Source organism: Bufo gargarizans, chromosome 8 (genome assembly GCF_014858855.1).
Source record: "Bufo gargarizans isolate SCDJY-AF-19 chromosome 8, ASM1485885v1, whole genome shotgun sequence".
NCBI classification, from domain to species: Eukaryota; Metazoa; Chordata; class Amphibia; order Anura; family Bufonidae; genus Bufo; species Bufo gargarizans.
In genome coordinates this window covers 141,100,357-141,123,444 of record NC_058087.1, presented here as the reverse complement: position 1 = coordinate 141,123,444, position 23,088 = coordinate 141,100,357, and the positions used below count along the sequence as shown (strand labels likewise).

The window sequence follows — 23,088 nt, the reverse complement described above, 5'->3', positions numbered from 1 at the left end:
AGCCACCGGCGGATCCACCTTCGGCGGGGAGGACCACAGTTCCACTGTCTCGCGTGGAAAGGGGTAGAGAAGGTCCAGGCGCTTTGGGATAGCAAAACGCAAACCTGGCTGGTCCCAAGCCTTGTTAACCACAATAGAAAAATCCTCGTGCAACGGGAAAGCCTTAGGAGTCTGTTTCGCACGCAGAAACGACACCCCTTGTTGGCTAGTGGAGGGAAGATCCTCCTGAACCCGGAAGGTGTCCCTTATTGCCGAAATCAGGCTATCCACCATGGAAGCAATCTGAGAAGAGTGCTCCAGATCCATATCCGCATCGGAATCCCCGAGCTCACCCTCTGACAGTGCGTCGCCTAGCAGGGAGGACGCCTGTGACTGGGATCCAGGAGCAGGGGGGGATGCAGAGGCGTCAGAGGAGGAACGGTTACCTGCTCTGGGGCGCTTACTAGGAGGTCTGCCTCTGGTTTGCGTGCAATGCGGTTGCGCGGATTGCACCGGTGGCGATTTATCTACCAAACGACCCAACAGAGAAAGGGTGGAATGGGAAACCTTAGAGAGGTCCTCCACTGCCCGAGACAGGGACCTTGCCCAGTCTGGTTCCCCCTGAACAGGGCGATCTAAGGCTTCTGTGGGCTGCAGTGTTCTAGGGGGATTGCTCTGCGCAGGCTTCTGACAAGCCGAGCACAGTGAGAGTGACTGGCCCCGAGGGAATTTGGCTGAACACACTGAGCAGGCATAGTGAGTGGTCACACAGGTTGCCTGAGGGGGGTCAGTGGCCGGGTCAGACATGGTTTGATATCCTGCTGAACGGGGTATCTATCTCCTACCAGAGTGGAGTGGGAGCCAAGGTCCTGTGTCCACCACGCTGCGCTGGGAGGAAGAGGAAGTTTCAGCAGGGCGGGAGAATAAGCCACGCCCCCTGACAGCCCGGGAGCGGCAGGATAACGAAGAAGGCCGCAAGCGCCGCCCACCCCTGTGCACGTGACCGCAGCCGCGGCCAGCGTGCCTAAAGTCCCCGATAACATGGCTGCCCAGAAGGGGCCGCTTCGCTGCAGCAGAGGGGAAGAACCCGACACCGCCGTGCGGCCGCGAAGGTCCCGGCGCGCCGCGAATATCGCATCTGCCCTGCGCAGTGCCGTCTGCGACCGCACGGAAAGACGCTGCCGTGCGCTATGCAGCGGCGAAGAACGGAGGGAGACGGAGCGGATAGGTCCGCGAAGGTGCCGGCGGAACGCACAGGGTGCGGGGGCGCGGGCGGGCGGCCAGGCGGGCGGGCGGCGGGGGGGGGGGGGGGGGGCCGCTCAGGGGCACTGGTGCCGTGCAGTACGGCATGCTGTTATACCGCGAGTGGGGGCCTGGGATGAGTCACTTACCTATCTTCATCTGTAGACTTCACCCTCAGTTGTAACACCAGCAGGACCACCCTACGACCGCTGGCACCAGGCAACAGGGGTCCGGGCAGAAGAGGGCTGAAGAAAGGGTAGTCCTGTAGCTGGGGGGAAGCAGGGGAGCGAGGCTGCCCTGGTCCGCTTTTTCTTCTTGGGGCGGCAAGGCGGTGAACGAGGTACACCGGCCCGCCTCCCGGGGATGCAGGGACGCAAGCGACCCTGGACCCCCCATCCGGATTCTGGAAAACTAAAAAATAAAATAATCAAAGTGCCACCCTGCAAAGCAGGGAGGTCTGCCTCCTACGACACTAAGCTAAAAACTGATATGCTCTCTCCAGGCTGGAGGGGGTATAGCCTGCAGGGGAGGAGCAAACAGCTTTCAGCCTAGTGTCGCCTCCTAGTGGCAGCAGCAAGCTATACCCATGGTCCTGTGTCCCCCAATGATATGAGCGAGAAATAATAATTACGGCCCAAAATAAAACTTTTTTAAATGGATGAATAATCCTATATATACACTGCACAGTTTATAGATAAAAATTCAGCCAGTACTGAGGACCGGCGTGGAACAGGCAAGTATTAATCTTCTATTCACGGAGGTAGGCTGCAAGCATTAGATTTAAAAAATCTTTATTTGCGGAGAACCCCTTTAAGGCTATGTTCTCACTTACATTATGGCTTTGGTTCCTAACAGAGGCCTAAACACTTGGACCTGTCAAACAATGGATACCACATGGGGTCCACTGGGTTCTGGCAATGTGTTCATAATTTTGACAGGAAAAATAGCACCGAATGCAATGACATGCAAAGGAGGTGATGAACAGCGCCTCTAATACACATGTGAACAGAGCCTAGGAAGCCATTTGGTTGCTACAGAATCTTTAAAAACACCCAAATTGTTGCTGTTCATTTTTGGATTACAATTCCTACAGTTTAAAGGAATTTGACTGGCCCCACAATACATAGTAATGCGATCCTGCACCCCAGGCTGCTCAGCCATGACAGCATATTGTAGGCTGGATCTCATCATTACTACCTACTGCAGAGGAGAGTTCCTGCTCTACAATAGATCCCAATGAAGACATCCAGTGTGTGATATACTGTCAGGCCGAGCAGACTCACAGGGAACACCCTCCACTGTACATTTTAGGACGAGTTACTAATGGACATTTTTGGAGAATCCCTTTAACATGGAAGTCGCATCATTTAAAACGTATACATAGAAGCTTCCTCTGACATACCTTTCATTTAACACATCATTTATGGCGGTCAGGATGTTGTCAAGTTGTTTAACCAGTACCTGCACAGACAAACAATAGAAACTTGTGTGATCAATGACAAATAAAAAATAATAATAAAAAGCCAAAACAATAATGCACCTGCCTTTTACCAATTGTGTGGTAGATAATTTTTGCGTCAAAAAAAAAAAAAAATGTGGCGTCATTTGGGAGCAAAGAAAGGATGACTTCTGAGGGTGCTGATGAATAAAAAGACTCCAATGGAGGGGGCAAGAGTCAATGTGTTACAAGATTTTACCGCTCTCTTCATCAGGATCATACACCATCATGTACCAACCAGGTGAAGAGACTAGTTCAGTCTTGTAAAACACTGGTAATTCTTGCACCAAATTACGTCATTGGGATTCGACAACCGACTTATTGGAGTCTTTTCATCCAGTAACTCCGCCAAATGTAATCCTTCAGTCCCAGGCTGCATGTGCACTCGCCAGACAGCCCGGAAAGGGAGGGCTGCGGCAGCCGGCAAACTGTAGGTCTTCTGAGGTGCAAGGGAATCTATTCCCTGTGGTTCTGTTCCATTACGAGACTGCAGTTTTATTTATTTTTTTATTAGGGTCCCAGTTACCAAACCCAAACACATAACTTATAGGTTGTGATCACAGAGGCTACGTGGGTTGTCTGAGTATTCAATTAAAAAAGCATGACCTGTCCGCTCTCCACACGTCTATTGTACGCGTATTCCCCATAAATCTATTCTGGAGCATGTTTTTGTACAACTCTTTGCTGTTTTGTTCCTCTGTTATTTCTCCCAGAAAACATATGACTACACTGACAACTCTGCACTACCACTGCCCTCAGAGGAGTGTGTCCATGCACAACATGGCAAAGTCGGCACTGGATGGACAAACACCTCAAAGTGTTAACACCCAGTTCTCAATTTATTCATATATTTCTAGGAGGAATAAAGGAGAAAAAGGAACAAAAAACAGAATTATAAGAAAAGATTCTCCAAAATTGTTATATTATGGGGAACACAAGTCTGTACTAAACCAGATATGTCAGGAGAGGTGACAGGTCCTCCTGGAACAGCATAACAAATAGTTTTAAAACCAGGTCACATGAAGTAAAAAAAACAACACGTTTGTACCATTTTATTTTCTGGCTGCTGAATAAATTCTTTCAGCTGCTTAACAGTAGCCAGTCTTCGGTCCCTGTCGTCTTCCCGGGTTATCCTCCGTAAAAGATTCGACAGCCGAGACTCATCGGAATAGGACAGCGATCGCTCTATGGAGACACACAAAGACTTGTTAATACAAAAGAGTAAGAAACCGAAAATAAATATATACTACATGTGAACAGTGACATAATTCACTTTATTTCAACATTTTACCTACTTTGATCAAAGAAAAAAAAAAGGGTGTACTGGGATATTCATAAAATATAAGCTTCAGATTAGACAGCCTAAAAGGGGAGTTAGGTTCATCTCCGTGGCTGATGCTGGATGATAAATCCGGTGCACTTTTACACTGTCTAGTCTAGGTTTATACACAGTCTAAAAATGTAGGCATGTGCACAACAGCCCCAGCCATTTTGATTATTAAAATGGAGTCAGTCATCAGGAAAAGATCAATGATACATGGGCTAAGAAAACACCATCTTTTATTTTCGAAATGAACGCCTCTGTCGTGCAGAAATAAGTTCTTAAAATGTATGCAAATTAGCAGTTCAGTGCAGTGAGGACATTCTCACTACCCTTCTGCCCCTGCCCACTGACTGAAAGGCTGGGGCAATAGAAAGTCAAGGTGCCTGGCCCTGAGGGAGTGGATCTTCTGTGCACTGAGGGTATCAGGAACACCCTTAGTGCACGGAAATATTAACCTACATAAAGTTTAAACTTATTTCTGCACAACGGATTTAGAAATAAAAGACCATTTTCTTTAGGCGAGCTTAGCCTATTTATCATTGACATATTGGGCTGTTAGCGCTGCTCCAGATGAGAAACGCCCTTTAAATGTCCAGTGTAGTGATGATAACATACCCTGGTTTTTCCTCATTTCTTTTGTGGCTAAAGCACGGTTTCCATGCTGAACAGTGAAATCAGGGCTCACATTGTTAACCCTCAGCTCTTGCCCCAACGACTTCCGACCAAAAGCATTTTCTCCAGATCCTCCATTGATGCTGTAGCCATCTAACGAAGCAAGCAACAGAACAACTCACTTTTTATTTCATATCTACGACATCACTTAGGCTGAGTTCACACGAGCGTGATTTCCGTGCGGGTGCAATGCAGTAGGTGAACGCATTGCACCTGCACTGAATCCTGACCCATTCATTTCAATGGGGCTGTGCACATGAGCATTTTTTTTTCATGCACCACTTCTGCAATGCTTTAAAATCGCAGCATGTTCTATATTCTGCGTTTTTCACGCAGCCCTGGCTCCATAGAAGTGAATGGGGCTGCGTTAATAACGCATTGCATCTGCAAGCAAGTGCGGATGCAATGCGTTTTTCACTGATGGTTGCTAGGAGATGTTGTTTGTAAACCTTCAGTTTTTTATCACACGCGTGAAAAAAGCATCAAAACGCATTGCACCCGCGCGGAAAAAACTGAACAACTAAACGCAATCGCAGCCAAAACTGACTGAACTTGCTTGCAAAATGGTGCGAGTTTAACTGAACGCACCCGGACCAAATCTGTCACGCTCGTGTGAACTCAGCCTTAGAAATCCCTTGCACAGAAAAGTACAGATACATAAACTGCAAATCAGAATGAAAACATCCAACATTTCAAGTGGGGGGGGGACAACAACAAAAAAAAAACATTTTTTAATATATCTTATTACGGAATTTTCAATAAATAGGGGGTACACTGTTCAGGATCCTCATCTCTCGCCAGAGTGAAGAGGTCACAAAAAGCATCCCTCTGGAGGACCCCTCCTGTCCTGCACGGACATACCAATGATCTGAATGTGTGAACTGTGTAATGCTTTATCACCTGTGGTGGCACTGCAGGTAAAGTAAACATTTATGGCTCGTTCACGAACGTGTGCTGCCTGTTGCCGTATTGCAGGCCGCATTTGCGGATCCGCAATACACGTGCACCGTTCTGTGTGCATTCCGCATCACGGATTCAGACCCATTCACTTCAATGGGTCTGCAAATCCAGAGATGCGGAACGGAAGCACGGAACGGAAGCACGGAACGGAACACTACGGAGTGCTTCCTGGGGTTCCGTTCCGTGCCTCCGCACTGCAAAAAGATAGAACATGCTCTATCTTTTTGCGGAACGGAGGGATCGTGGACCCATTCAAGAGAATGAGTCCACAATCCCCATGCGGCTGGGCCACGGTCGGTGCCCGTGCATTGCGGACCACAATATGGGCTTTACACGGTCGTCTGAACGAGCCCTTACTGTCAGATTTCCCCACAGATAACAGCTGATCACCAGGGGTTCCAGCAGGGGGAAGTTTTGTGATCCGCTTATATAGTCAATGGACTCTCTTAAAGGGCATCCGTCAGCAGATTTGTAGCTATGACACTGGCTGACCTGGTACATGTGCGCTTAGCACCTGAAGGCATCTGTGTTGGTCCCATGTTCATATGTGCCCGCATTGCTGAGAAAAATATTATATATGCAAATGAGCCTCTAGGAGCAACAGGGGCGTTGCCGTTACACCTAGAGGTTCTGCTCTCTCTGCAACTGCTGCACCCTCTGCACTTTGACCGACAGGACCAGGCAGTGAAAACGTCATCATGCTGCTTGGCCGTGTCAAAGTGCAGGTGGCGCAGAGAGCAGAGCCTCTAGGTGTAACTGGAACGACCTCCAACACAGATGCCTTCAGCTGCCAAGCGCACATGTAACAGGTCAGCCAGTGTCATAGGCACAAATCTGCTGACAGATGCCCTTTAACAAGTGGGGAGAACCGTCATCCCACTTTCACTTTGCTTAATACAGGCATGCTCAACCTGCGGCCCTCCAGTTGTTGCAAAACTACAACTCCCAGCATGCCTGAACAGCCTACAGCTATCAGCCTGCAGCAGGGCATGCTGGTTTTTGCAACAGCTGGAGGGCCAGGTTGAGCATCCCTGGCTTAATAGATAGTGAAGAATCTGAAATGCCACGTCTTCACCTGTAAAGCATCCTTACCTTCCTCTTCAGTGTGCGCCTCAGTATGAACCCGGACATCATCATGCTTTTGTCGCCCAGCTGAATTTGAAGTGTGCGATCCATAGGAGGCAGAACTGCCCCGATCTCTGGAAGTCGAGTATTTTAAATTGTCGTGTTCAGCTGAAGCACTATCAGATCTACAGAGAGGAAGAAAAAAAAAAAAAAAACTGACTGAAATACTCAGGACATGCAGGCTAGGTTTCAGTTCTGCCATGTATTGCAGATATATGTATCTGAAGAATAACAGTTAAAATTCAGTTAGGCACTGTTCACATGGGTGACGGATTAGTTACAATCACTATTTTAAGATGTAAAGGTTTGTTTTTATCTTTTGACAAACGAGTTTTCAAAGATTTTAACAACGACGACCTCTCCTCTGGATGGTCCGACTCCTGAGACCCCCACCAATCAGCAGTTTGGGAGGGCACTGACACTCCTGTGAGCGCCGTGCGCTTCTCTCAGCTTTTCCTTGGGCCAGTGACGTCACGTTTATAGGTCACGTTGCCCAGGAGGCGCTCAGCCCCATAGAAGTGAACCTGATCAGCCGTATACAACAGTTGCCGGTGTCAGATACATAACAGTGGATGGAGCAGAAAGCTAAAGACTCTATCCACACCGTGTAGTGGTCGTGACGAAGTACCACAGCGCCAATGTGCATAGGAGCTGAGCCACGACAACATTCCTCTTCCAGCTCCATCCACTGTTACGTCTCTGGCACCAGCTGCTGCCGCAAACAGCTTCTTTTTATATAACCATGTTGTTACTTCACAAATATATTGCATGCAGTCTGCAATAAAGTTATAAAGTTCCATCTGGGTGTTACCAATGGGGGGGGGGGGGGTCGTCGGACTTGTCCCTGCACAGTCTGACAGCGTCCAGTATTAAAAACATTGGTGGCGCAGTGCGCCCCTCCCCCCCCCCCCCCCCCACAGGATCCCCTCTCCCCTGCTCCTCCGATCGGAGCCCCAGCAGTGTAAGCCTGGTGCCCCGATCGGTTACCATGGCAGCCAGGACGCTATTGAAGCCCTGGCTGCCATGGTAAGCTCCATGCTGCTGTGTGCACAAAGCACAGAGCAGCAGGGACAGTGTGAGCTCCTATTCACCCTGATAGATCTCTATCAGGGTGAATAGGACAAGGGTTCTAGTCCCTAAGGGTGCTAAAAGTTAGTAAAAAAAAATATATATATATATATATATAAAAAAAATAAAAATAAAACACCAAAATATTAAGTATAAATGAAAAAGAAAGATTTACAAAAAAAACATTAACAATAAACATACATTTTCAGCATGTGTGTGAATTTTTTTCCAAAAATAAAAATTCCCAGAATATCAGTATAAATTATCAGCTATCGGACTGAAAGTTTACAAATTATCGGTATTGGCCATAAAAAAAAAAAATCAATATCGGTCGATCCCTACGTTCTACACAGTCGTTTCCATGGTTGTGACCACCCTGCAATCCATCAGCAGTGGTCGTGCTTGCACAATATAGGAAAAAGCTCTGGCTTCTCTTGTGGCCGGGAACGTGCGGGATAGTGGGAGCTCACATAGGCTGGTGCTTTTTCCTATGGTGTGCAAGCTTGACCATCACTGATGGATTGCAGGGTGATTGTAATCATGGAAACGAGCAGTGTATAAAGTGATGGAAAAATGAACCCAACCAGCAACGGAAGCAATATGGATTACAACAAATACATTAGTAAGGGGCTTGTAGTAACTTTCTCTACATGATAAATGCCACTTGCTGAAGTGACAACCCCTTTAAGTCATCTAAGCTAAAATAGTGAAGGCAGAAGCAGCCGGGCATCCAACTGTGCGCTGCAGGATTGCAGGAGATTTACACCCAGGCCGTACACTTCCATTTTGGCACAGGTTTAAAGCCCTGGAGCACATGCTACACACTTCACAGCTTTGGCTATGTGTACACTGGGTCTGCAGGGCATGCTCAGTTTACGTTTACCGTGCATACATGGAAACATATTACTAGGCCTCCCCATTAAGTCTACAGAAGTCAAATAAGTGTCCTTTCTGGTCCAGAATACATCACTGTACTGTGCTCTTTTCTGTACAGTATTGTCAACTCAGTTTTTTCTATCTGGAAGGATGCAGAGAGAAAAAAAAAATTATAATCTATCCTATACGGTATACTTGCATGTGTTTTCTCTATGGAGTCCGGACAATTTGCTCACACACTGATAGGACGAGAGATCTCTCATCACTGGGAGCCACCAGTTCATCCACAGGACGCTGCGCTGCATACTGGTCTTGTGAACGAGCTCTCAGAAACCCCTCTGGCACAGTGTGGCTGAAAGCGCGAGATGTGACTGGGGCCTGAGGCATCCATCAGGGTGGGCATGGCTCAATTCTTTTTTTTATACCCACTTTAAGGTCATCTACGGCAAATTGTCACCCCCTGGTACAGGGCTCCAGACTGAATACAACAGACACCATTTATAATAGGATCTGAGGTGGCGGCTATCTGTAGGAGCCACGTGCACTGAGCATTGATGGGAGATGTCTTGTCTCAGCCAACATCGATATACCTACTGTTGTGCCGGCAGATCTTGTGGCAATACCAAGTGTTTGTCTGACTGGTAAAGGGACAGGGCCTGGCTAAAATGGTAGCAAATATGGCTAAAAATGGCGCTATGGCTTCTTCTCGTATACATATTTCTCCACATGTACGTCAGAGCAGGACCACTGGATGACATAAAGGAAGGGAGAAGTCCTAACTGAGAAGCTCTGCTGCAGACTTTTGGGGGTTACATTTAACGAGGATTGGCTAGGAAGGTCCTTGGACAATTAGCTGATCACAACGTATCCCCCTACTGCAGGCATGGCCAACCTGCGGCTCTACAGCTGTTGTAAAACTACAACTCCCACCATGCCCTGCTGTAGGCTTATAGCTCTAGGCAGTATGGGCATGCTGGGAGTTGTACTTTTGCAACTGCTGGAGACCTTCAGGCTGGGTTCAGACCTGAGCGTTTTACAGCGCGTTCCTACGCGCTGTAAAACGCTTAACAGGCAAGAACCAATGATTCCCTATGGGAATGGTTCTCACCTGGGTGTTTTACAGCGCGTACGATCGCACTGTAAAACGCCCGACGCCCCAAGAAGTTCAGGAGCTTCTTTGGGGCGTCTTGTCGCGCGTTCCCGTACATAGACTTCAGCAGGAACGCGCGACAATGGGCGTTCGCTTGTCTCTGTATGCGCGATTGCAAACGCCCGTACAATCGCGCATACAGAGCGTACGTTCAGGTCTGAACCCAGCGTCAGGGTGTCCATCCCTGCCCTACTGGGACCCAAAATGGTCAGCTGTAATCTAGGGGTAAGTGCTCAAATTCACAGCAGGGGGAAATCATCATTACACCAAGTTGAAGGTGTAATTCAGGGCAATACGATTTTCAGAGAAGGATCCTCATAAGTCCCTGTCGGGGAATATGAAATTTCCTAAAATAAATAAGCCCAGATTTGGCCGGAGCAACAGTCAGCCACAAGTCATAGTAAAGGCCTAGCATTACCATGTACCAAACGGGGCAGATTTACTGTCCAAAGACAATGTAAACCTAGAGGAGACAGGGGGACGACATGACATTATCACGGCAGTGCACACCATGTGACAGATCAGGTGCACTGTGACAGACACGGATACTTTTTTCTTGGCTGCCTCACTTTTCACCACTTTTGGTGATAACAGTGGCACAGGCCACGAATAAATTTAGCGCAAAGACTATCCAAAAACTTAACGAATCCGATGCACGGCAAGTACGCCAGGTTTTTTGCCCCAAGTATTTTCTATGAGAAGGTTAGGAGAACCCTGCCTTTCATATAGCACTTATGTTGTGTAAGGAGGGGCAAAACCAAACCAGTCTATACTCTTCCTTAAAGCGCTTAACTGTGTTAAACATTAACATAAGCAACTTGCTAATAAATTCTTTTCAGATGTTCCGCGCCATTTTTGCCATCAATGTAGTCACGTCCCCTGGTTTATATCTTCTGCTCCTGGCTGCAGATAGAGGGACACGTCTGATGAAGCCCACTGCATGTGCACTGGCCCTGTGCAGGCATAGAGGAAGCTTGCGCATGCGCAGTGAGTTTTATCAGACGTACAGCATCATATCATGCCTTCACATGATGCCTGGGTGTCTAGAAAACCAGAGGTGCCAGTAGGGGTGGGCGATATGGCCTAAAATCTATATTGCGATATAATTTTAACCCCTTAAGGACACGGCCATATTTCCCTTTAAGGACCAGGTCATTTATGCAAATCTGACCAGTGTCACTTTATGTGTGAATAACTTTAAAACGCTTTTACTTATCCAGGCCATTCTGAGACTGTTTTTTCGTCACATATTGTACTTCATGACAGTGGTAAAATGGAGTAAAAAAATAATTTTTATTTATAAAAAAAAAATATATAAAATAATTTACCCAAAATTTGGAAAAATTAACAAATTTCCAAATTTGAATTTCTCTACTTTTTAATAGATAGTAATATCTCCAAAAATAGTTATTTTACATTCCCCATATGTCTACTTCATGTTTGAATCATTTTGGGAATGACATTTTATTTTTGGGGGACATTACAAGGCTTAGAAGTTTAGAAGCAAATCTTGACATTTTTCTGAAAATTTCTAAAAACCCACTTTTTTCAGGACCAGTTCAGGTCTAAAGTCACTTTGTGAGGCTTACATAATAGAAACCACCCAAAAATTACCCCATTTTAGAAACTACACCCCTCAAAAAGGTATTCAAAACTGATTTTACAAACTTTATTAACCCTTTAGGTGTTCTACAAGAATTAATGGAAAATAGAGATACAATTTCAAAATTTCACTTTTTTTTTTGAAGATTTTTCATTTGAATCAATTTTTTTCCAGTTACAAACCAAGGGTTAACCGCCAAACAAAACTCCATATTTATGGCCCTGATTCTGTAGTTTACAGAAACACCCCATATGTGGTCGTAAACTACTGTACGGGCACACGGCAGGGCGCAGAAGGAAAGGTACGCCATATGGTTTTTGGAAGGCAGATTTTGCTGGACTGTTTTTTTGACACCATGTCCCATTTGAAGCCCCCCTGATGCACCCCTAGAGTAGAAAGTCAAAAAGAGTGAATCCCATTTTGGAAACTACGGGATAGGGTGGCAGTTTAGTTGGTACTATTTTAGGGTACATATGATTTTTGGTTACTCTATATTACACTTTTTGTGAGGCAAGGTAACAAGAAATAGCTGTTTTGGCACAGTTTTATTTTTTGCTATTTACAACATTCATCTGACAGGTTAGATCATGTGGTATTTTTATAGGACCAGGTGGTCACGGATGCGACAATACCAAATATGACTACTTTTTTTGGTTATTTGTTTCAGTTTTACATAAAGCATAAAAAAAAAAAAAAAAAAAAAAAAAAAAACACGATTCTTTAGTGTCTCCACATTCTGAAAGCCATAGTTTTATTTATTTTTTGGGCGACTGTCTTGTGTAGGGGCTCATTTTTTTCAGGATGAGATGACTGTTTGATTGGCACTATTTTGGGGTGCGTATGACTTTTTGATCGCTTGTTTTTACGGTATTTACCTGAGGGGTTAGGTCATGTGATATTTTTATAGAGCAGGTTATTAGACACAGCGATACCTAATATGTCAACTTATTTATGTAAGTTTTACACAATGATTTCTTTTTTCAAACAAAAAATAATAATAATCACGTTTTAGTGTCTCCATAGTCTGAGAGCCATAGTTTTTTCAGTTTTTGGGCGATTATCTTAGGTAGAGTATGATTTTTGCGGGATGAGATGATGGTTTGGCACTATTTTGGGGTGCGTATGACTTTTTATGGTATTTATCGGACAGGGTGGATCATGTGATATATTTATAGAGCTGGTGATTACGGATGCGGTGATATCCAATATGTGTTTTTTTTTTATTATAAAATAAGGGGAAAGAGGTATTTTTTTTCTTTTTTTACTTTATAAATGTTATTAAAAACATTTTTTTTTACTTTACGATGTTCACTTTTCGGGGTCTGATCCCCTCTGCAATGCATTACAATACAGGTTGCATAGGAGACCCAGCCTGAGGCTGGATTTCCTTGGCTCCTGTAGAAGGCAGGTCCCAATGCCAAGCAAGGCATTGGGTAGCCTCTGCACGGCATCGGGCTGCCTTCTGAGACATCGAGTCCCCGCCACAGCAGTGCGGGGACTCGATGCGCTCCCTCAAACACAAACCCCTTCTATGCCATTGTAGGGGGGGGGGGGGGTTGGCGGTCATTGACTCAATGATTTGAGCAGACACCTTGTTCCAATCACTGCCCGCCGCGCAGCGGTGATCGGAAATACACAAGGCATACAGGTACCCCCTGTGTACTTAAGTACCAGGACATCAGGGCGTACCTGTGTACGCCCTGTGTCATTAAGAGGTTAAGCATGTGCGATATAGATACACACACACACTTTTTTTTTTAATAACTATTAGCCTCCTTAGGGGCTAGAACCCTTGTCCTATTCACCCTAATAGAATAGAGCTCTATTAGGGTGAATAGGACTTCACACTCTCTCTCCTGCCCTGGGCATAGTACACACAGCAGCAGGGGGCTGACTATGGCAGCCAGGGCTTGAGTAGAGTCATGGCTGCCATGGTAACCGATCGGAGCCCGCGATTACACTGCTGGGGCTCCGATCACAAGCTGCCACCCTGGAGCCACTGCCATCAATGATTTAATCGTGTGGAGAGGGCCGCAATTAATATAATACTTAGAAGAGGGGGAGTAGAAAGGGGGGGGGGGGGGGGGGGGCTGTGGCCACTGCGCCACTAATGAATATAGTTAATATGCCTGAATACGAACATAGCCTGCATGTGCCGGCCATATCCCATACCTGGCCAGGACCCGAGGGGTTAATTGTGGCGGATCACGGCGCGCAGTAATAGAGGCCAGGTATGGGATATGAGGCCTAGGTCCCAGCATGCCGAAATAAAGCATTGCTTCAGGAAGGAGGTTTGCCCTGGATAGGACTGGACCTATAACCGGTAAGCAGGCACCAGTTGCCGCATACTTGATGTGTATATAGGTAAGGGCGCATTCACATCACCGTTTAGCTTTCTGCTCTTCTGATTCTTCAGAAGGAGAGAGAAAAAAAAAAAAAAGGATCCTGTTGCATCAGTTGTCATCCATTTGAGCCATTTCTGTCTGAAAGCCATTATTTTAGATGGGGGAAAAAAGTCCTGCAAGGTTCAAACCGATGATGACTGATGGAACAGGATCTCTCTCTCTCTTTCTGACAGATCAGAAGAACGGAAAGCTAAACGTTGATGTGAGCCATAAAGAGCATAAACTGTAGAATAGCACAGAATGGAGGCAGGGGCTTCCAATGTGCAGACACATCCCAGATAAGAAGCATCCCCGTAGTGTAAGGTGGATGGACCACCCATGCAGCATTACCAGGAACAATCCTTTAGGCCCCTTTCACACGGGTGAGAATTCCGTGCGGGTGCAATGCGTGAGGTGAACGCATTGCACCCGCACCGAATCCGGACCCATTCACGTCAATGGGGCTATTCAGACGAGCGGTGATTTTCACGCATCACTTGTGCGTTGCGAGAAAATCGCAGCATGTTCTATATTCTGCATTTTTCAGGCAATGCAGGCCCCATAGAAATAAATGGGTCTGGTATTTTTACTGTGAAGAAAAAATATATATAAAAAAAAAATAAAAACAAAAAGTGCAAGTGCCAAAAAATACCACTAAAGGCAAAAAGGCACCACTGAATGAACAATCCAATTCTGCGCAGATGCCGACAGCACACGAACAGGAACATAGCCCATCTGAATGGAGCTTTAGGCTACTTGCACACATTGCACGGTTTTTCCCATGCGGATTCTTGTGCAGAAAAACAGCAGCGTAATTCACAAGCAACGTGTATGACATTAGACAAACCACACTCTTCCGTTCGGAAATGGACCTGCCGCATGTCAATAGTTTGTGCAATTTTTGGTGTCCAAAAGGATCTGCAGCAAAACCACATCGAATCGGAAAGTAAAACATGCAGATTTTGATACTGATTTGGTAACACACAAACCCGGAAGGAAATTCATGCAGAATATCTGCAGGTCGACCCGCGCCCGTGTGCGTCTTAGCCAACTGCAACCATTTATATCTATGTATCACCAGTCCTGTAATATTGGAGCCCAAGACCCCACTGATCATCTGAGGAAAGAAAAGGAGGATTCATACTTCTTCCTGCTGGATTCCCTTCAGGCTTTGGCGGTGATTTCCCAAAAAATGCAGTGTGAATACCACCATAAAGCTAGTTCTGACAAATAAGATCTTGCCTGAGTGACTGTGTACTAAGGCTTCTAAAAGTCCTATAGAAAAGTCTATAGGAAAAATCCTAAAGGGACTAAAAAATAAATAAAATGCAAGTGAACAGTCTTTAAACGTCACTACAAAAATGCAGTTTTCATGGGGTGTGTTAACATTTCCTCCCAGACAGTATGTTACACCCGGCTGTGGTGTTTTAGGTAAACAAAAAACCACTGCAAAGCTTTACCCACGCAGAACACCTATCGTCTATCCCACTGGTCGGACCCCAGAGAAGTGAAGGTAATCAGGCCTGCGCACTTATTTGTACGGTGACGCTAACAGGAGCTTCATTAGTAAGGCCCCATTCACACGTCCGCAATTTCGTTCCGCATTTCTATTTCAAATTGTGCGGCCCGGCTCCGGAAATGCGGGTCCACATTTCCGTTCCCCAAAAAAATAAAAAAATATAATAGAACATGTCCTATTCTTGTCTGCAATTACGGACAATAGGCATATCCTATTAGTGCCGGCGATGTGCGGTCCGCAAAAACTGAGCGTTTCAACATGTTCATTGTGTTACCCTAAACATATAAATGACACTTAATTTCATTTGCAGATGAATTCAATAAGTATTATGCATTTTGTACTTTTATGCAAATTAACATAAGTCATATCTTCAAGCTCTGACTCATCTCAGGTTAATTTGCATATGTATCGTTTTTTTACACAATAAAAGCACACAGAGCTATGGGGACTGACTGGGTATTGCGGATGTGCTAGCGGCCATCTAGCAACCCATGTCCTCAGCTCTATACCCAAAATCCCGGCGACAGGTTCCCTTTAAATGTCAGTTACACTAAAATGTTCCATTAAGTGGGAGTGGTGAGCGCCAGACTTATCATTTATGACACTTTTCTAGCATAAGTGAAGACTGAGATCTATGGAAGCTATGAGCTGGCATAGGCTGTATTCTGGGAGTAAAGACCACTCGAAGATACACTTATTTATGACAAGGGGTTGTCCCACGAAAAATATTCTACAGTTTTCAAATCAGCACATGCTCAGTTTCATCCTACAACTGCCTCCCGAGCTGCGATAGGGAGAGCATGGACACGCCCCCCCCACCCGAGCTGCGATAGGGAGAACATGGACACGCGCCCCCCCCCACCCGAGCTGCGATAGGGAGAACATGGACACGCCCCCCCCCCACCCGAGCTGCGATAGGGAGAACATGGACACGCGCCCCCCCCCACCCGAGCTGCGATAGGGAGAGCATGGACACGCGCCCCCCCCCACCCGAGCTGCGATAGGGAGAGCATGGACACGCCCCCCCCACCCGAGCTGCGATAGGGAGAGCATGGACACCCCCCCCCCACCCGAGCTGCGATAGGGAGAGCATGGACACGCCCCCCCCCACCCGAGCTGCGATAGGGAGAGCATGGACACGCCCCCCCCGAGCTGCGATAGGGAGAGCATGGACACGCCCCCCCGAGCTGCGATAGGGAGAGCATGGACACGCCCCCCTGAGCTGCGATAGGGAGAGCATGGACACGCCCCCCTGAGCTGCGATAGGGAGAGCATGGACACGCCCCCCTGAGCTGCGATAGGGAGAGCATGGACACGCCCCCCTGAGCTGCGATAGGGAGAGCATGGACACGCCCCCCTGAGCTGCAGCAGAAGGGACACTCCCCTTGAGCTATCAGCTTGATATAAATCTAGCTGGATCCATGTAAGGTACAGGGCTGGTTCTAGCTTTGTTAGAAGAGATTGTCATGTTCTATATGATGTCCGATTTTCATTTTTTGCATTATTCAAGGGATAACCTCTTTAACTGCATCCTCCAGAGGCACAGAGGATATCAGGACAGACATCGAAAACACTGGTCTTGAGACCTCCCCAAAAGAGCGCTCTTCTCTGCAGGACCGTGCACGCTGAGGCATTACGCAGACGGCCCATTGATTTCAATGGTCACTGAACCAACCGCTGACATCAGACCTCCATGAGAACGGAATGAGCAATAGAAGTAACTTCATGGATCCAACAATTAAAGGGGTATTCGGGTTGGTTAAAGTTATCCTCTATCCATAGGATAGAGTAAAACTATTAGATTGATGGGGGTCCTACCACTGGGACCCCAACTGATCACAAGAATGGGGGCTCCAATGAAATGACCGGAGAGGCCGGTCACACATGCGCGCGGCTGCTCCATTCATTTCCATGGGAGTTCCGGAGATAGCAGAGTACAGCGCTAGTCTATGGATAGGGGAAACTATAACCAATCGGAATACCCCTTTAATACGTTTCAGTACCGGACTGCGATCTTCCATAGACCATGACACTGCACTGAGTAAGGGTATGTCTACACAGCGAGCAAAGATCGCAGTGTAGCAGGGCAGCCATAGAAATGGCCCCGGTTATTTCTATAGCAGCTCTGCTACAACGCGATAATTGGGCGTGACAAAATCGCTGTGTAGATGTACCCTAATGCTTCTTATATCAGAGGCTGCGCTGCAGGGGAGGATGAATACTTGGTAATTTGCAGAATAGGAAGCAATGACCAACATCAAATAGGAATTAAAAGGGATTTTCCAGTTTTAGGAAGTACAGTTATCCATGGTAAAATGTTCATATACGGAGTGCCTCAACCCCATCTGCAGGATCTCCGCTGGCAAAACCTTCACTGGTAGAGTGTGGCCCCGCGCAGTAGTTAGAAGAGCGTTTGCTCTTGTAATGAGCTGTGCACATGTCATCACACGGCCAGGACAAGTTTGCATAACTGTTCAATGACTACAAGCAGAGGTCTTGAAAACCACATTATTAAGCTTAATAACTTTTTATTATATTCCCCATAAGCTATATATTTATCTGCAACACCCCCTCGAAATTATTCTCCAGGTAGTATCAGTGATAAACGACCTGTTGGGAGTGTCAATAATGCCTAAGGCGCCTCCAGGACGGTGCGCCCCAACCACCCAACACCTCTTATGCTGCATTAGTAGACAGAACACCAGATCAGTTCAATCCAGCACAAAAAACTTGGGGTTCAGCAGGCTGTCATTAAAGAGGGGGTCTCTCCACAGGCAACCATGTCAGAAGGCAGCCGCAGGTCCAGCTTCAGGCAAATACCGGTAGGGAATCGACTGATTATCGGAAGTACCGATATTATCGGCCCGATATTCAGGATTTTGTACATTATCGGTATCTACATCTAACCTTGCCGATATACCGATAATGCGTATAAAGCGAATAGTAGTGAGCGCTTCCATTATAAAAGCGCGCACTAGTATGCATCAGGTGTACTGGGAGCAGGGAAGAAGCGCAGCAAGTGCTTCCGATACTCGCCCTCCCTGGTCTTCTTTGATGGGGCCCGCACTGCACTGTCCTGACCCCAGTACAGCATCAAGACGTAGTGCGCGCACTATGACCTGAAGCTGCGCGCTGTCAGTGCAGCGTGGGCCGGAGAAGACAGGGGAGCAAGATGCCGGACATGAGGATAAAGAGGAGCCACGGTGCAGGAGAGGCGAGTTTTTTATTTTATTCATCTGAGGTCTGATAGGGGTTAATAAAGTCACTGAGAAGGGGGGTGGAAATTGGCATTTGGCACTAGTATATTTTAAATGTAAGTTATAAATTAACTACCAACTAAGGGCTTTATTAATTTACATTTATAATATACTAGTGTCACCTCGGTGACTACCAACTAATATAATATTTAATGAGATATAAAATCTCTGTATAAATAATCAGCCTGAAAGTTCAGGGGAAGCTGTGGTCGGCCATACATCTCTACTACAAGGGAGTATTACATGATGGCAAGACACGTAAGAAATGGACGCCAGTCTGACAATGTGGCTCATGCGCCCCCCCCGCCCCCCCAAGGAACATCAATATGTTCTTTAAAGGTACATAGACAGGAGTGGCCTTAATAAGAAGCTCCCAATTACAGAGGCAAGTTAAAGGGGTTTTCTGAGACTTTTATAGTGATGACCTACCCTCCAACATTTGAGAAGGCAGCAGCGCACGCAGTAGTGCTGCAGCCTTCTCCCAGGCCAGTGATGACACGTTCATCGGCCACATGGCCAAGGCGCAGCTCAGCCTCATTGAAGTGAACGGGACTGAATGCCACACCAAGCGCATCCACTATGCAATGTACGGCGCTGTGCTAAGTAAGCTCACAGGAGCCCTGATGTCCTCTCAAACAGCTGACTGGCAGGGGTCCTAGGTGTGGGACCCCCACCAATCCGATACTGAGGACCAATCCTGAAGATAGGTCATCAGTATAAAAATCTCAGAAAACCCTTTTATTGTTTGAGTAATTAACTATAATTGCTCAATGTAACGGAAGGAGAAGTGATCGGTCATCTTAAATGGGTTATCCCATGGTTAATGTAAAAAATGAAAATCATACGGTACATGACGACCTCTTTCTAATAAAGCCAGAACCAGCCTTGTACCTCAAATGGATCCAGAGATCTCCCCACTCATTGCTCTGCTAGATTTATATCAAGCTAACGGCTCAAGGGGAGTGTCCTTCCTGCTGCAGCAAAGGGGGCGTGTCCGTGCTCTCCCTATCTCAGCTCAGGGGGCGTGTCCCTGCTCTCCCTTTTACAGCTCAAAGTAGGCAGTTGAAGGAAAGAACTGAGCATGTGCGGCCATCTCAGTCATTTTACGTGGGACAAACCCTTTAACTCAGGAATGCCCAACCTGTGGCCCTCCAGATGTTGCAAAACTACAACTACCACCATTCTGGTGGGCTGTCCAGGAATGATGGGAGTTGTAGTTTTTCAACAGCTGGAGGGCCATAGGTTGAGCATCCCTCATCAGAGAGGAGGAAGACTACGGGGCTCCTCAGTTGGCATCTTATCTCTCCTGAGAAAACAATAGGATCGGGCATGTTGAAAACCATGAACCCAATCCTTCTCTCCCAAGATCCCCATACACCTTAAAGGGTTATTCATATGACCGTATCTGTTTCGCGCTCTGCAAAATACGGATGCGGTCTGCGAGCAGCTCCCAATATTGTGTGCCCCATTGAAACAATGTCTATGCTTGTCCCCCAAATGGAAAAGAATAGGACATGTTCTATCTGCGGAGCTGCAGAACGGACTTACGGATGCGGACAGCACATGGCAATTTATTTATTTTTTTACTGCCCCATTGAAATATAGGAGTCCGCGTGCGATCCACGCAAAAAATGAAGATTGGACACGGACCGAAAATACGGCCGTTTAATAAGAACTTGGATAATTGCCGATACGCCCATTTCGGCTGTGTCTGGCCAGATTAAGTGGGAAGGTTCTACATATGGATGACCCATCCTCAGGATATATGATCGGCGGGGGTCCCACTCCCGGGGCCTCCGCCAATGAGCTTTTTGAGGAGGCCGCATTTTACCAAGCACGACGCCGTCCACTGGATAGCTGCTGTACCCGGTACTGCACCTGAGCCGCGTGACTGATGTGATGTCGCATAGCCTCTTAACAGCTGATCGGCGGGGGGCCCAGGAGTAGGAGCCCTGCCAATCTGATACTGACCTATCCTGATATGCATATCCCGGAGAACCCCTTTGAAGTAGTGGGTATAACCTTTGTTATTTTAAGCCCCCACTGCCGCCAACCACTGGCTCCAGCACTCGCCTGCAGCAGTGACATGCAGACACGTCACCGCTGCAGTCATGTACACAAAGCCCGGCCTTAGGCTTATGGGGAATATTATTTTAACACTTTCCGTGCCTTTGACCATTTTTATTTTTTATTAACTTGACAACTCCTTTAAGTGAATTGAAATTTGTCCAAATTAATCGAACCTGCCTATTGGCTCCCCTCAAGGTGGGATGCCCTCGGGGGGTTCCGGGCAGTGGTAGTAGCTCTGTCCGGCTGGGGGGCTGGCACTGGTATAAGTTATGTTCCTCACTGATCATGCTGGCACCAGTGCACCCATGACAGGGGGGACACCCAAATTTTTTTTTCGAATGAAACGACAGATTCCGACTGACTATTTTTTTAGACGACAATGAATGTATTGTTTCCCACAGGATAAGCGGCGCCAGCAGCAGCCATCCTCACCCATGCACATTTAGGTGCCCAGCTTTACAATGTTGTTGGGGGGCACCACCTCATACATACACACCATCTGGTGGCATCACACAGCGGGCACACACTGGCTTTCACCAGCCAGCAGGAAATCTACATGGAATGGTAGGTCCCCCCGTCCTGTGCTGCCCTGGTGATGGGGGGCAGGCATGAGCCAGTGCTGGGCAGCCATCCTGTGCAGCACACAGGCTCCCCCGGCAGTGTAGGCCTCACACTGCCCCCACCCCGCCATATAGGCCGGGGGTCTGCTGCCCCCCCCCCCCAATTCCGGCCCGGCCAGTCATGTGCGCCCCCTCCCCTCCGCCCCACAGGCAGCGCCAGGCCTAGGCCGCCAACTGACCTGGGTTGCCAGTCATTCCAGCTCCGCTGGTACTGCTTGCCGCTGTTCAGCCGAGTCCCCGGGGCTCTGCGGCTCATTACCTTCCCCTCGCCGGCATGGCCAGCAGCAGAGGACGAGGCTGCAGGGAGCGGGGACAGCAGGAGGAGGAGGCCGAGGCGGGAGCAGTTCTTTCGGTTCCTGCTTCCTGAGAAGGCGGCTCTGGAGAGCTCTGTGAACTGCTCGCTCCGGGGCTGACGGCGGAGACTCCACCCACTTTCCTTGATTCAAGCCCCGTGATTGGCCACCGAGAGCAGATCCGTTTCCTTCTCGGGCTCTGTCCCTGTGATTGGATGCCGTTAGATGGTCCCGCCCTCTGGTGTTTGTAGGAACGCGGCGCGGTTAAACTGTCCGCTGGGTGGCGCTCGATAAGCACGTTAGTATGACGCTAGAGCGACACCTGGCGGATAGGCTGGAACTGACAGTCGGGGAAGTGGTGGGTTTGAGGAGGGGGGTTCCAGTCACAGCACTTATGCGCCATTTGCATTCATTTCATCTTGGGTTTCCTTTATTCTTATTGTTTTTTCTTCAATAAACCTTAGGCTGTGTTCACATTTAGTTTTTTTTTCCTTCCATCAGAGGTATACTTTGGGACTAAGTGCAAAGCTGCCGCGTATGTGCGACTATATTATCCTATGGCATAAGTAACTATATATATATATAGGGTCATTTATGAATATATTATGCTGGCTTTTGGCGTAAAAATAGTCACAAGACTTTATTGAACACCCATGTGACATTATTTTGTTACACAGGCGTTTTTGCGCCGTCCTCGCCACTTGGGAGTGTCGTCGGTGTGGCATTGACCGACGCCGACACATTTACTATCTTTTACATCCGGAAACAGGCGTAAAATAGTAGCAAAAAGTAATTCTGTTAGGAGATTGACTAGTTATTACTCCAGGAGCCCAGACTGTCGGCGTCATAAATTAGGAGCTTTCTGCGCCAGCGCAGGAGGGAAACAAGGACAGGTGTAAAAAGACAGTCCTTGTAAATGACCCCTCTCTCTCTATATATATATATATACACACCATGCGGTATACGTTTTTACCCTATGCCTCTGTGTGTTTAGGGCCTTATGCTTATACGTGGCGCATGTGCCAGGAGCTTTCCCGCTGTATGCGCCATACTTGGCTCCGGTGTGAGGGCAGCACCCCTTTGGACATTACAGAGGTCACACACTCAGGGAAAGCTCCCACTCTGACAAACTCCAACCTCCTGTGTATTTATGGCATCCCGGACTCCCAGACGAGTTGTCAGATGCTGCGACACAAGCATGGAGGGCTGTTTTCTTCGGAAAGCAACCGTCCATGTGGTATAACTATGTGGCGCCAGACGCCCAAACGTGCCTTCAGGGGTTAAGCCACAGGGCAAGAAAAGGCAGAACATCGCATGAAAGGGGTAAAGCTTTGTGTGGTAATTTTTATTTTTTTCCTGGAGGCCATGTCACAAATGTTGGCATCAGTACCTGTTCACTGTCCGTCAGGTTGGCAATATTGTGCCACTTTTGCAGTTTTCTTCACTTC

At 47.3% G+C, this 23,088-nt stretch overlaps 1 protein-coding gene across 1 annotated transcript in view; it reads right to left on the bottom strand.

Moving 5' to 3' along the window:
• The window catches only part of SMG1 (SMG1 nonsense mediated mRNA decay associated PI3K related kinase), a 106,944-nt gene extending 85,184 nt beyond the window's left edge, over positions 1 to 21,760 (bottom strand). Inside the window, 5 exon segments of the mRNA XM_044304119.1 lie at positions 2,624 to 2,682; positions 3,768 to 3,904; positions 4,659 to 4,808; positions 6,768 to 6,925; positions 21,527 to 21,760. Coding sequence (XP_044160054.1) covers positions 2,624 to 2,682; positions 3,768 to 3,904; positions 4,659 to 4,808; positions 6,768 to 6,925; positions 21,527 to 21,603 — 581 coding nt within the window. The 5' untranslated portion in view covers positions 21,604 to 21,760.
• Between the last annotated feature and the right edge of the window lie 1,328 nt (positions 21,761 to 23,088).